We start from the raw sequence: 15610 nt of genomic DNA, 5'->3' as shown, positions 1-15610 counted from the left end.
TTCCCAGTGGGACACTGTTAGTGCTCTTGCCGGGCAACTTCCGGTCACTGTTCCCAGTGGGACGTTATTAGAGCACCTACCAGGTCAACTTCACTTCCGGTCATTAGACGAGGAATTGAAGTCACCGTGAGAGGCTGCGACTTGGGAGTGCCGCAATTAACCAAGGTCGAGGAGCAGGCGGCGCCGCCCTGATGCTGCTTATTGCACCGTGACGGTTACGTGAGAAGAACAGATTAAGGTGTGGCGCCGCGCAGGGCCCGATATCTCATGGCAGTTCGAGCGGCGAGGCGCAATGCGTCATGAAAGTTGCTGTCTCCTTCCCCCCATTGCATCACGGGAGTTGTAGTCCCCACCTTGCCGTACCTTATGCCCGCCTGGTTCTTTCCAGCGGTGGTTTCAGGTTATTTGGGGTTTTGCAGGCTCCAGCCAGAGGGACAGAGTCGCTCCCCGGAGTGTCGCCCCAGCAGTTCCCTGGTAACGCTACCATGTGACCATCTGGCTTTAAGGCTGTTCTCTGCATGTGTCCCAGGGTCTGGGGACAGTCCTGGGTCCAGAAACACCCATTGCATGTGTGCATAGAGCACTGTGCACAGTATTTGCAGGACCAGGGCCAAACCCTTTACTGGTCCAGTAGACAAAAGAACAGATTTCTGTCTATAGATCAGAGCTTTTTGGAATCACTGAACAGAAAGTCTGCACTACAAACAAGTTTTCCAGTAAATATTAATTTCGTATTTGAAGCTTCTAACTGCACCATGACAAATAGCCTTCCAGGGCATCTGTGTGAGAGCTGGAGTGGTGTGTTAACATCATCAGAATTGCTTGATTAGCTCCTAAGCAAGGCTCTTCACAAATTCAAAGGAATATTGTCATCCCCACATTACAGATGAGGAAACAGGCACAGGATTTTTCCCTATAACCATTTTCTAATACATGGTATGTGCAATGGAGACTTTATGGAGTAGACAACTATTTCACTGCCTCACCCTGTTTACCTTTTTAGTTCAGTAGCCTTATCCCAATGGCAAGGCTTACAAATACTATGTAAGGACATAAAAATCACTTATTTCATAGTAAATATGTAAACAAGCAACGAAAAATCCTTATGAATTAGGATAATAATGTGGTAAGACTTGAAATTAAAGTGAAGAGATTGAATTTTATTAGTAATTATTCTTTTCCCCAATAACAACTTCCAGGGAAGCTCCACATTATTAATAAATTTCTTATAAAATACCTTTCTTATTGAACTTATTTCATATTTCAAGCAATAACCAAAAATCTCTCATGTTGATACATTTCAAACAGTAATTGCCCTATATTTAATGTGCAGCCAATCTGTGGCTTTTAATTTAAATATTCTTTGAATTAAAAAAGTTGGCTAAAAATTGTGTAACTATACAAAGTATTTTTTGCTAAGACAAGGCTAAACATTTTTATCCGGGAAGATGACTGGAGCTGGTCTTGTCTGCAGTACATTTACTGTCTGTCCAACAGCATTGTTTTTATACTACTGGAAGGTTCAGCCTTTCAGATTCTTATACATACAAGTGCTGTCACCACCTGTAGGATGAGGTCCGCAGCTAGAACAGTTAAGCTTCACATGAAACAAGTTTAGCTTTCCTCCTCAGGTTGGGAGGATGAATAAGAACCCAGGAGGTCCTGTGATTAACTCAGGCCAGAACTCGGGAGATGAGGAACAGGTTCCTGGGGTAGTCCCTAAGGAAAGGAGCCGAACTTCAGCTCAGTGGGGCTGGAAGGGCCAGGCAGGCCAGATGGCTGAGACGCTGTAGCTGGGGTAAGGAAGTAGCTGCAGGTGTGTACTGCAAGGAGCAAGAATGGCTCCTGTCGGTGGAAAAGGAACGAACCCATCTCAGGGAAGGCAAGCTCCAGATACAAGGAGAGAGAGGGTAAACTGAACACAACTCTGGGAATGAGGGCTGGGGACCCTTGACTCCAGGAAAGAGGAGTGTTTGAACTCTGTCGGAAAAGCAGACGCTCAGGGATGAGGGGCTGTGCTCAGCTTGGAACTGAGGTGAAGGTTTTATTGACATGGACCCCAGACAGGGAATGCTGTGATGGTCTTACTTTTTAAAGGGCCTGGAGCAGAAAGAGAAAATGAGGCTGGGCTCTGCAGACCCACCCCAGGCCACAAAGGGGTGCTTGGGAGGCAGCGAGTCCTGTTCCAGTCTGGGTTTCTAAGAAAAGACCCCTGATGAGCTGTAGCTGTACAGGAAGATAACTTCCCTATGACAAGGACTGTTGTGCAACAGGACACACAGTAATGTCTTCCCTGCTGGAGAGCTGGATCCTGGGAAGTGTCCACATGTTGTGTTTATTTTCTTTCTTCCTCCTCTGTCTCGTCTCTAACGTTTTGGCCAACTCTCCATGCCTGTCCTCCTACTAAGAAAAGGAGGACATGTGGCACCTTAGAGACTAACAAATTTATTTGAGCATAAGCTTTCGTGAGCTACAGCTCACTTCATCGGATCCATTCAGTGGAAAATACAGTGGGGAGATTTATATACACAGAGAACATGAAACAATGGGTGTTACCATACACGCTGTAATGAGAGTGATCAGGTAAGGTGAGCTATTACCAGTGGGAGGGGGGGGGAACCTTTTGTAGTGATAATCAAGGTGGGCCATTTCCAGCAGTTGACAAGAATGTCTGAGGAACAGCGGGGGGGGGGGGGGGGGGGGAATTAAACATGGGGAAATAGTTTTACTTTGTGTAATGACACATCCACTCCCAGTCTTTATTCAAGCCTAAGTTAATTGTATCCATTTTGCAAATTAATTCCAATTCAGCAGTCTCTTGTTGGAGTCTGTTTTTGAAGTTTTTTTTGTTGAAGAATTGCCACTTTTAGGTCTGTAATCGAGTGACCAAAGAGATTGAAGTGTTCTCCGACTGGTTTTTGAATGTTATAATTCTTGATGTCTGATTTGTGTCCATTTATTCTTTTACGTAGAGACTGTCCAGTTTGGCTAATGTACATGGCAGAGGGGCTGGCAAATGATGGCATATATCACACTATCAGAGGCAGGTGAACGAGCCTCTGATAGTGTGGCTGATGTGATTAGGCCCTATGATGGTGTCCCCTGAATAGATATGTGGACACAGTTGGCAACGGCTTTGTTGCAAGGATAGGTTCCTGGGTCAGTGGTTCTGTTGTGTGGGTGCTGGTGAGTATTTGCTTAAGGTTGGGGGGCTGTCTGTAAGCAACCACTGCCCTGTCTCCCAAGATCTGTGAGAGTGAGGGATCATTTTTCAGGATAGGTTGTAGATCCTTGATGATGCGTTGGAGAGGTTTTAGTTGGGGGCTGAAGATGATGGCTAGTGGCGTTCTGTTATTTTCTTTGTTGGGCCTGTCCTGTAGTAGGTAACTTCTGGCTCTGTCAATCTGTTTCTTCACTTCAGCAGGTGGGTATTGTAGTTGTAAGAACGCTTGATAGTCCACACAAGAGATCCACTTCCTGGACACTATGGTGCTAATAAGCTATGGTCACATAAACACCACCCTATACCAGAAACCTACTGACCACTATGTCTACCTACATGCCTCCAGCTTTCATCCACACGATCCATTGTCTACAGCCAAGCTCTACGATACAACCGCATTTGCTCCAACCCCTCAGACAGAGACAAACACCTACAAGATCTCTATCAAGCATTCTTGAAACTACAATACCCACCTGGTGAAGTGAAAAAACAGACTGACAGAGCCCCACTGTTCCTCAGACGTTCTTGTCAACTACTGGAAATGGCCCACCTTGATTATCACTACAAAAGGTTCCCCCACCCCCACCCCCCCGCTCTCCTGCTGGTAATAGCTCACCTTACCTGATCACTCTTGTTACAATGTGTATGGTAACACCCATTGTTTCATGTTCTCTGTGTATATAAATCTCCCCACTGTATTTTCCACTGAATGCATCCGATGAAGTGAGCTGTAGCTCACAAAAGTTTATGCTCAAATAAATTTGTTAGTCGCTAAGGTGCCACAAGTCCTCCTTTTCTTTTTGCGGATACAGACCAACACGGCTGCTACTCTGAAACCTGTCCTCCTACTGTTTCCCTTCACAGGACATGGGCAGGAGTACAAACCCGTGGGGATGCAGACCTGGTGTAAATGGTTCTCTGTGCATAGATGGGTCATACTGTGTACAGCTTTACTGGGATGGAGGAAAGTGACTTGCTGCCGTCTCTAATCTAGAGCTGACAGGAGCTGCCTGCTTCCCTGAAGTTATGTATTAAGTGCTTGGTGGCCAGAGCAGAGCAGCAAGAGGCCATTTTCAGGGAGTAGGTCCCAGTGTGCAGGCCCTTGCAGGGGGAGGTAGTAGAGACCTGGCACCTCTAATGGACAGGCACATGTGCCTGCTTCCTAGCATCCCACCTGTGACCATGGCACAGTAGGGTGCTCAGTCAGGCTGGAGGTGTACACTGGTCATACTTGCCTTCCATGACTGAGGGGAAAGGCTGCTGGGGACTAGCACTCCCTGCTGGGAGAGGCAGTCTCTGGCCCGGGAGCCATGCGTGACCCTGTGTAGGTCTGTCCACTTAGCATGCAGGTCTGTTTCTCCCAGCTGTTAAGATAGTGTGAGTTGGTCAAGGAGCAGGTGGCAGTAGAGATGTAGCGGTCACTAGCTGCACCACCTTCTCTGTCCTATGTAGCCAGGCTGGGACCCTTATGTGCCTTATTACACTTGGGCCCTACATGGGCATCTCTGGTCCATCTCCCAGAGGCGGGGAAAGATGTCTGAAGGTGACTCCCAGTGAGGTATTACCTTTGAGGGTCTAGGGCTACTTACCCTCCCCCACACCAAAGTGGGCAAGCATGTAAGGCCTGTACCAGCTCACTGGTGGGAAATGGACAGGATGGAGAGGCAGGTGTGAGTGGCTTTGCTCAGCAAAGCTGCCCCTTTGCTTCTGAAGTGTGACGTCCATGTAGGGATCCATGCCGAGAGGCCAGCAGCAGCGCTCTCCCTAGGTTAGCTGCCCACCCATGACCCCAAGCTTCCTCTTTAAGGTCTTCCTCCACTGGTATTACGATGACTGGTAGGGCAATTTCCTTGGCTCCTGCGAGTAGGCCACAGCCTAGGAAGATGAGAATGGATTTCTTTGTATAAGGGTCCAGATGCTGCTGCAGAGGTGCTATGCCCTGAGGCCTGATATTCAGATTTGACTCCTGGAGCAGGAGTGGGTGGGAATCTTTTGCTTTGGCTATCTACCCTGTGTCCTTTCTCCTTCATGACCCAGGCTGTGGTACCCTCCCAACAGCAGCATCTTCGGTAACACCTTTCACCGGGGCAGTGTGACTTCAACTCCTATCCCTGCTGTGTACTCTTGTTCTCAACGTCAGTCCTATGCCAAGCCCATAGCATTGAGCCTTTGGGGTTGGCATGTGGGAAGTGATGTGTTGGACCCAGATTGGCCATTTTTAATTTCCTAACAGAACTCCTTGTCTGTTTTAGGAGTAGGGCTCTCCCAGGCCTTGCCAGGAATGCTGGAGGTTGTAGCTAAACCTTCACCATGAACCCTCACCCACTCAACTGTGAGCAATAACCTCTAGCCCCTGAACATTGAGCATTTACCACTAACTCCTAAATGATGAGTGCTTATTGCTGACTCTTAACCCCCAACACTGTTCAGTGAGAAAAAATACTGAATCCTTAACTGGTGAGCTCTCAGCCCTGACCCATAACCCCTACTGGCTGAGCAGTGAACATCAACCCTCAGCCCCTAATGCTGAGCACTGAGTGACAATCCAGCACTGATAACAGCAGAGTGATCAACCTTACCCTGCAACCCCTAACCACTGAATGTTGAGTGGTAACCCCATGCCCAGCCCCTTTTCAATGAGCAATAACGCAAACCAATAATGGTTGAACACTCAGCACTGACCCATAACTGCCTACACAACCAGGGAGAGATAACCCTGAACCCCACACTGCTGAGCAATAACCCCAAAACGTTTAGTGGTGAGAGAAAACCCCTAAGACCGGAGTGCTGAGCTATAACCAGTAGCCAGGGAGTGATACCTTTGAGCTGATAATTGCTGAGTGCTCAGACCTAACCCTTAACAGCTAAAGTGAGCGATACCCTCTAACTCCAGATTGGTGAGCAATAAATTAAACCTTGAGCTGTTTAATGTCAATAAAACAAACTGCAACAGCTACTCAAAAGAACATGAGTAGCACTGTGCTGATCTCATACCAACAGAACACTAGATATTTAGATTTATTCTAACATTAAAAGGTTGTATATACCTAAAGTAAAATAGAAATGGGTTTTAGTAGTTTTACATCACATTTTTGTTTAAGTAATTGCTACAAAAAAAAATCGATTCATAAGAGACACTTCAGTAAAGACTTCCAATCCCCCTTAGTGCTGAAGCCTACAGGTATAGATATTTACTAGGTGAGGCTTAGGTGTAAATTAAGGCAATAATGCAATGAGCCTACAAGGCCGGTAAGACAATAGTTTAGCTAAATTAAGGCATAAGGTAATTAGCCAAAAGTAACCCTAGATAACAATTTTAAACAATAAAATGCTGTAAAAACTAAACTGTTGACAAGTAACCACAAGATGCTAGTTTATTGCATCTTGAGATATTTTAAGCTAGGGACATCAGCAGCTGTCTGACAACAAGAATGCCATGGTAACTGACTGAACTATATGCTAATAAAATTGAGGTAAAAGGATTAATAATCTATGGGAGAAGGGCATCCCAGCATTAGGGTGAGGAACTACAAATAAGGAAAAGGGACTGAAACCTTTCCTGAGTATTGCATTGTGCATGGTGGCATAAGTGTAACACATTATAAAAGTTGTATCCCATCTTGTATGCCTTGAGAGATGCCAAGATGATGACTGATGGGGAAGATAACTAACACTGCAGGTTGTTTTGCAAGGGATGGTGTAAGTATCTGGATGCTCAGCACATTCTGTGCTATCTCTACCTGCCTTGCAGGGTTTAGAGTGTTTGTGACTTTGCTAACTGTATTTATAAAATTATTATAAATACAATGTGATTTCCTAAGTGTGAGTGTTGCAACCATGTACGTTCAGGCTCCCAACTGAACAGGAGTTCTGATAATACTTTGCCTTATCTTGGTACAATAACCTATCAAATTCCAGTGCTAATTGGGGAAACTAAATTATATTACTAATCAATATACAATCAACAGATCTGACAGAGTGCATCTGTTTCCTATTCTGACTAGGTAAATGTTTAGGAAAGCAAACCTACACAGTTCCACCGCAGTGGCAGCAAGTTAAATCCTATGCAAATCACTCCTAGAAGAGTGTGGACCAAACCATGAGGCCTTTGCTTGGTTTTTACTCCTTAAGTAAATGGATGCTTTGCTTGAGTAAGGATCTCAGGATTTGGCCTCATTTCAGTATTTTATTGTGGCCAACTTAACGTTGTTGGAGGATTGTCTCTGCCATCATGTGACTACTGAATTCTTTAGCAAAGAAAGCATTAGATGGGGGGGGGGGGGGGGGAGAGAGGAATGCTGTAAAACTGTTGAAATACATTTGGTTACCAGTGGCACTATATGGCCCCAAATTAGGACCATACTTTCAAATAAGATCCATGTTCACTTTCAGAATGCTACTGCATTCCAGCAGCAAGTATCTTCCTATATTTGTATATGAAAGCATCTGTTTTCCCAAGGCTAACTCCATAGGATTCTACTGCTGCCAAAGACCCAAAGCATGTAGTTTTATTGTTGAAGTGTTCAGTCTCTACACCTTTAATTGAAGAGGAAATACTTCTTGGACTCTGATTTTTCTCTTCGGGATTCAAGTCTTTCACCACGGCAGCTCCATTCTTGTTGCCAGGGGTGGTGTTCAAAGATGTGTCATTTTCAACACTATTGCTAATACAGCCACCCATGTGCTTGTGGAGATCTTGACTCACAAGTAAGACAACTGTCCCTCCAACATGAAGCACTCTGACAGTTTAAAAACAAACAGTTAGTTGTGCATGGTCGCTAGGCTGTGCATTAGATCTATGGACTCCTCATGCCCCTATTACTCTAGTATCTAGGCACCCACAATCAAAATCAGAGCTATGACCCTCCTTTACAAAGAGTAAGTCAGTATCGGTCACCCATCAAGGATCCCAGAGACACTGGGATTTTAGCTACTATCGCCCTACTTCCGTGAAATGCTTAAGTACATGCTTAGGTTTCTTTTTTCATAATAATCAGTAAAAACCTTTTGCAAACTGTTGTAGCTCCACTCTAAATTTTTCCCTAAATGGAGAAGCTGGACCGTTCTTGCCTCAGTAATACTTCTGACTTGGGGAAATGAAAACCATTTGCTATAGATAAAGGTGGGTCCAGCTGTACTGATGACATTTCTTCTGAAACTGAAATGATGATCTCACTCAGACACCTTTTCCAGACCTAACTGATGGAAGCTGGAGGCTTTGGACCAGGGGTGGGGAAACTTTTTGGCTTGAGGACCACATCGGGTTTCCAAAATTGTATGGAGGGCCGGTTAGGGGAGGCTGTGCCTCCCCAAACAGCCAGGCGTAGCCCGACCCCTATCTGACCCCCCTGCTTCTTGCCCCCGACAGCTCCCCCAAGACTCCTGCCCCATCCACCACCCTCTGCTCCCTGTCCCCTGACCGCCCCCGGACCCCCACCGCCCCATCCAACCCCTCCTCTCCTTCTGGACTGCCCCCGCAAGACCCCTGACCCATCCAACCCCCCTGTTCCCAACCCTCTGACCGCCCCAATCCCTATCCACACCCCTGCCCCCCCCCCACAACTCCCCTGCCCTCTATCCAACCCCCACCCCCCGGCTCCCTTACCACGCTTCCTGGAGCACCGGTGGCTGGCGGTGCTATAGCCACGCCCTCGAGAGCACCAAGTCAGACCGCGGCTCTGCAACTGCATTGCCTGGCTGCCCAGAGCATTGCATCAGCGGTGCAGTGAGCTGAGGCTGCAAGGGAGGGGGAACAGCGGGGGAGGGGGAACAGCTGGGGAGGGGCTGGGGGCGAGCCTCCCGGGCCAGGAGCTCAGGGGCCAGACAGGAGGGTCCCATGGGCCAGATGTGGTTTGCCCACCTCTGCTTTGGAATGATTTTCCAGAGCCTTGAAACTACAATGTAAAAGTAGTATCTCCTATGACAGAATAAGGGAGTTTTTAAACTGACCTTTTCCTTAGGGTAGTCTACACTTACAGTGGTGTGTAGAGTACAGACACTGCATGCCCAGTTAGCGTGGGCATAAACAACATTGTAAAAGGGTGAAGCACTGTTTAGGTGAGTAGTTACCTCCATAACTGAACCCTAGAATATACACCCTACACGAGCTCTCTACATGCCCAAGCAGTGCCTCCCACGTCCACTCTGCTATTTTTAGCAGTGTAGCGTCTCACAGGCTTCCAGCTGCTGGAGCCTCTCCTCGCTGCAGGGAAAGGTTCCGGCAGTGGGTGCTGCTGGAGCCTTTTGCTGCTGTGTAGCTCCACACCATAGTGAGTGTGGACGCAGACTGCTTTTCACTGCATTGTGTAGCTACACGTATGATTCATGACACCAGAAGTGTAGTCATGGTCTTAGTGAGATCTAAGTTATTGTCCTCAGTTTGTTTTATTGATTCCTAAAGCTTTTTAATCTGAGGAAAGGTGACATCAAATTACACAGTTTAAAATCAAGTTATACAAATTACCTGTTGGGAACTAGTGTTACAAGAGCCACTGGAATGCTTGAACCCCAGGGGGGAACTGCCCCCATCTGAAGACTGCTCACAGTCAGCAGATCGAATAAAAGGGTCTCATTGAGTCTCTTGGTGAAACTTCTCCAGCAATTTTTTTTTCCTTGTTCCCATATTCAAGGAAATATCTTTGCCCAAGAAGATCCACCAAGAGAGAAAGCAAGACCAGAACTCTAAGCAAGGCCAACAAGAGACTAGAGTAGATAATTGAAAAAGAAACAACAGATATTACATCAATACCTGTCTGGTCTGACAAAAAGGAAAATCGAATACAATGGCTCAACCTTTTCTGTACCAGGACCCCTCCCACACAGCCATAACATAAGGGAGGGTGGTCACAACCCCCTGAAACTTGTTCTGATTGCAAAACTTTAAGAACCCATGATCTAATACAACAAACCTCCACTAAAAGTGTATTACTATATTCCATAGTCTAATTACACTTCCAACTGTAGTGAGACTTAAATTCCCTCTCTTTCCCAAAATTAGGGCTACCAATAAATAGGGCAATGGATCACAAATACAACTGACTAGTAAAAACCTCTTTACCTTTTATCACCATAGAAACTGAGAAGTTTCTACACTCCCCTTTTTTGGTTTATGCCCTGCCCACCAGTCTCATTTTTGGAGATGTATATTTTTGGCATGGTGGTCATTTTGAAAAATTTATTTTTATGGGGACCATTAGGACCGCTTGTGTGGTTCCCCCCCCCCACATTTAGAGCCATTTTCAAGCTCAGAGGAAAGTTTTTTCAGAAGGCTTTTTATATATTTTAATTAAAGTTTAGTAAACAGAGGAATAAAGTATTACGACAAATATGATAACAGGCCTTTTTAGAGATGAAAGTAAACCCTTTATTTTCTCTAAAACAGCATGTTTAGTTCCTAATATTTGTATGCATTTTTTGAAATAAAGGTGAGTGGTTAAACAAGAAAGTGAGAGAGGCAGTAGAACTGAGAAAAGCAAAAGCCTTTCAGCTATTACAGAAAAAAAAGAGAAAAAGTGAGAGGCTGCAGAGAAAGTTTTAAAACAGGAACAGAAGAAACATCTGTCTCTCTTACTTTGTGTCGTTTACTTTCCCCTTCATTTTCTCTGCAAAAACATGTTCTGTTAACATTTAATGTCTATTTAAAAAATGCATTAAAAAAATCTAAGAAGGGGTTATCATATTTATGCCTTAACACTTTATTCCTTTATTTTCTAAACTATTTAAAATGTGTAAAAAGCTTAATTTCTTCTTTAAAAAATTCAGTTTTCCTCTAACTTTTCAAATGGCTCTAAATGTGAAAAAAAAAAAAAAAACCATACAAGCAGTCCTAGTGTTCCCTATAAAAGAAATGTTAAAATGGTCACCAAGCCAACAGTGTACATCTCTAAAAATGAGACTAGTGCGTGTGACATAAACCAGAAAGGGGGCATGGAAACCTGTCAACATTTATGATAACAGGTAAAGAGGTCTTTACTATTCTACTGTTGCAAATGCATCTTAAGACTCCTCTAGTATCAACAAAAACAAACCATTTAGAATCATCTGGTATGAGTGTCTAAACTTTGACAGCTGCATGCTTCTCAGACCACCTCTGAAAACTCATCCAGCTTTCAAAATAACCTCTACCTGAAAACAGTAGGAAGGGTGAAGGTTCTGTCACCACACTGACTCGTGGAAAGAGTAACCCTTCAGTTCACGGATGCCTCGAGGACGTAACATACAACATACATGCTTTGACAGCTCTTACTTATGTCAAAGCTTCCACAGATTGCAAGGCAAGACATGCGGCACCTCAAGGTGATGCTCTGGAGAAGTGGATTTGTGAGGAATAATAGTATGCAACATACACATATTTATGTATTAGCTTTTCTGGGTCCAGACCACAGAATTGAGGGTTCATTTAATGTAGAGCTTTTTATGCTCAAGATGACAAACAAGTATAGAGTTTAAAAAATACCCTAAAGTGTTTCAAAGATTATACATACCTTTCCATTTCTCGAAGAATATTTTGTAGAAGCTTTGTGTCTTTTGTTATCTTGAACTTTTTCCCAAATGGAATGTCCGAAATCACAACGTCAACACTTTCTGAAGGTAATGGCAATGCTGCAAAACAGAAGTTTGATTCTTAAATTTGGCTAAACTTAAGAAAGAACAGTGACTGAGTAGCAACCATGGTTCAAGCATGTTGACAGCAAAGATTCTCACTCGTGTGGAGCGCATATCCTCAGCACAGGGTTCAGAACCTTCCGAAAAGCCATGGCTATTGGGGCTGCCTCATAAGGAGCCATGAACTCAACTCTACCACAGTCCCTTTCAGCTCCAACAGAATTCACATGGACACACCTTGAAAGGTAGACATGGTGCAAAGGGAGTATACAATTCATGTTGTCAGTCTCCACAAAGAATTACAGTAACTAGATAAACTTTTCTCTGCTTTGCATCTGACAGCATAGATCCCCCCAACCTCTGCAGATAAACTATCAGTGACAACTTTCTACAGAAGTGGTCTAAGAAGAACTAGACTGGAGAACTGTTTTCCCATATTGGGCATCCAAACTGGGAGATAAGCCACAGGATAATAGTACACTGAACATATAAATTGACCATCAAGGAGCAGGTTTACAAAACTTAGGCTTTGTCTGCACTACCACTTTTCTTGGTAAAACATTTGTCAGTCAGGGGTGTGAAAAAATACCCCCGTGACAGACACAAGTTTCACTAACAAAAGTGCTGGTGTGGACAGCGCCGTGTCGGCAGGAGGGGCTATCCTGCTGGCAAGGAGAGGCTACATGGGAAACCTTATAGCAGTGCAGCTGCAATAATACAGCTGTGCTGCTATAAGATCCATAGTGTAGACATAGGATCACCTCCTTCACTAAGGCTAAGACCTGTTGAGTTTGCTATGAACCTGGAAGAATGTATTGTAAGTACCTGAGGGTCTTACACACTTCCAAGCTTACGGCATTGTTATAAAACACTGGTTCTCAGACTTTTGTATTGGTGACCCCTTTCACACAGCAAGCCTCTGAGTGTGACCACCCCCTATAAATTAAAAACACTTTTTTATATTTAAAACTATTATAAATGCTGGAGTCGAAGCAGGGTTTGGGGTGGAGGCTGACTGCTCGTGACCCCCCCCCCCATATAATAACCTCATGACCCCCTCAGGGGTCCTGACCCCCCCGTTTGAGAATCCCTGTTATAAAACATTTCATCCACCAACACCGCACAGGAGGCACTCAAGAGATGTGTGACAGGGGACACCTATGGTATCTGCTAAAAGACTTAAGAAACCTAGAACACAAGAAACCCCACAGACATCTTTATCCTCTTTCATTACTAGAAAGAAACCAGTGCCATTAGCATAGCTTCAGTCCCATATTCCACTAAAGGCAATGGTATAAAAGAGGGCATGATTTAGCTTGCAGAATGTTTATTACTGATAGAAAAAAAATACACCCAGCTTGAGTCTGCAAAGCTGGCAGCCAGAAAAACTGTGTTAATTTGTAAGTAAAAACATCTGATCAGGATGTCTTAGAGTCAATGAACACGAAACACTACAATTCCATTTTTGCAAACTAGTTCTGCTCCTCAAGGTAAATAACTGTTTGCAAATGAGTTTTAAAGTGGGAGTTATGTGGTTAACCTTGCAGGCCCTTTACTTACAAGAATAATTTGCTCAAATGCAGATGTTAAATTGAAGGAAGTGACGCATTAGATCTTTCATATAGAATCTGGTTACAGGCAGGCATGGCTGTAACCAATTTAATTTTGAGCTGCTTTCTTTGAATTGCTGCTCCAAAGGCCTGAATTTTCTATGCCAGCTCTAAGTGATTATTTTCTTTTACTGAAGCTATATGAAAAGGCTAGTCTCCTGAGAATAGCTGTTTCCCAGAACATTCTTGGATCAAGATGTATGGTAAATTGTTTTGTCTATGAGCGAAATAGCCAGCTATGCATTCTTTTGAAAAACTGTGGAATTAATATACTCTGACCAATGACTAAGATACCACCACAAGGCATCAATTACTTCTTCAACAAGGGTATGGTCTGAGTTCAGAATACTTCTAATTTTAAGTATCCTAAGCCAAGTCAAGTCCAGTGGGGGCTCTAAAACCAATCAGGTAAGAAACAGGTATTACAAGGAAAGGAGTACTATACATTCTCCTTCATCTGAATACAAGGTAAGGTGTCAAATAGAGAAGATCTTTTGCTAACTGCTGTAATGAGTTTTCATATGTGGGTAATTCAGGTCCAGATTTGGAGAACTTGTCCACATTAAGTATCAAATCATAAAGCAATTATCTTCTCCTAAAAATCAGCCCATAAATTGAGAACAGACCAATAGCATTTTCCAGGAAAAGGCCAGGGTCATTAAATGTATCCACTGCAAAAAACAATGATTCATCAATTGGCTTAAGTTATCATTGCAGAAAAATTTGAGTTACAAGCTGCAGATCACGGGGATTTATCTTTGTATTATGATAGTTAATTAGAACTTTTACCTAAATAATGACTTTTTTTGACTGGGAATTTCACATAAGATACAGAGTAACGGTAGTGATTTGCCAAACCCTGGAAATGAATATATACAATATCCTTTTGTTAAGTTTCTTGTCAAAATATAAGGGGAAGAGAACAGAAAAACAGCAGGTCATGAACATAAAGGAAAGCGTCAACCCAATCATGTATGAAAAGAGTCAAGGTTTTAGTATACTTTGACTCTCAGCATTAACTACACTTTCTGTATAGTTCTAGAACTCTGGTTAGAATCCTTAACACATGCTTTGTCATTCTCAAATATTACCTATGACAGACGCTTTAAGTAACTCAATTTTATCCATCAAGCCTGCAGCCTTAATGTTTTCGTGTGCACCTTGTAGCTGTGACTCATTTATATCAGCACCCAAGTAATGTACATTCTGTTGGAGGGAAAAAGGAGAAAAGTTTTATTATGCAGAATAAAACATATTACTGAATATTTTTACACATTTAAGAGTACAAGTTGTTCTTCAAAGGCAAAACCTCTGGGTGATATTCAGTGCTGCAGCTCTTACAATAGCAGAATATAACTCAAAGTCCAGAGAGAAGAGGTGCAAAAGTGGCTTTAAGCTTTGCAATTCCAGGCTGCTTTAGGGAGCAGTAATTTAGATAGCCCTAGGTGCTAAGCTACAACAGCCTTTCCCCAGATACCTATGAGCAGCTGCACTACTCAGAACCCTGCAGTGCATTGCCCTGTGACATCATCCCTGTCATACTCTGGGGTAAGCACTGAATGACAGCCTACAGTTCTTGCACTGAGGGAATAATCTGCTGGCGGAATCCAGGGCTTTTAGAGCCCCTTTATGCTGCAGAGACCCCTGTAACTAGCACAAAAGGGCCAGAGCAGGGGTGAGAATCTCTATTTATGAATTTAGACAATTGCAAGAACAGGTGCACAGGAGTTAGTGATTTGTATAAGTACATCTTGGAGAAGTTTTAAACTAAAACTCAGTTTAAAAATTCTGCAAACTTTTCCAAAAAAGTTTGGCTGATTTTCCAACAAGAACACATACTTTTGGTAAATTATAATACAATGCTTTACAAATATAAAATAAAATTAATTTAATGCTATCTTGGAAACATCCTACCTATTATGACTGTAGAACTTACAGGCCATTCTTTTGCAGCTTCCAAGAGTATTGTTCCTAATCCACACATAGGATCTAAAACAAATGCACCAGCCTATAAACAAACAAAACATACTGAGTATTTTTTACACATTTAACAGTATAATTTGTTCTTCAAAGGCAAGACCTTTGGGTGAGATTCAGCACTGCAGCTCTTACAAATGGGGTATTGTATTCAAAGCAAAAAGATGTTGACTTATTTTCTTTGACAGAGCTTGAC

General features: G+C 43.5%; 1 protein-coding gene across 4 annotated transcripts in view; it reads right to left on the bottom strand.

The window, feature by feature from the left end:
• Positions 1-3986: 3986 nt before the first annotated feature.
• Positions 3987-15610, bottom strand: part of THUMPD2 (THUMP domain 2 tRNA and snRNA guanosine methyltransferase) — a 24307-nt gene continuing 12683 nt past the window's right edge. For 2 of the 4 annotated variants that reach the window (XM_074949888.1, XM_074949886.1), the window contains 4 exons: positions 15374-15445; positions 14529-14643; positions 11707-11824; positions 7502-7962 (listed from right to left, as the gene is read on the bottom strand). In XM_074949888.1, coding sequence (XP_074805989.1) covers positions 7620-7962; positions 11707-11824; positions 14529-14643; positions 15374-15445 — 648 coding nt within the window. In that variant the 3' untranslated portion in view covers positions 7502-7619. Of the gene's footprint in view, positions 5099-7501; positions 7963-11706; positions 11825-14528; positions 14644-15351; positions 15446-15610 lie in introns of those variants that run through there. The other 2 variants (XM_074949887.1, XR_012638962.1) reach the window with 2 other exon arrangements.

Source organism: Natator depressus, chromosome 3, assembly GCF_965152275.1.
Source record: "Natator depressus isolate rNatDep1 chromosome 3, rNatDep2.hap1, whole genome shotgun sequence".
Lineage (NCBI taxonomy): Eukaryota > Metazoa > Chordata > Testudines > Cheloniidae > Natator > Natator depressus.
The sequence above is the reverse complement of the archived record's forward strand: the minus strand, read 5'-3'. Positions and strand labels throughout refer to the sequence as shown.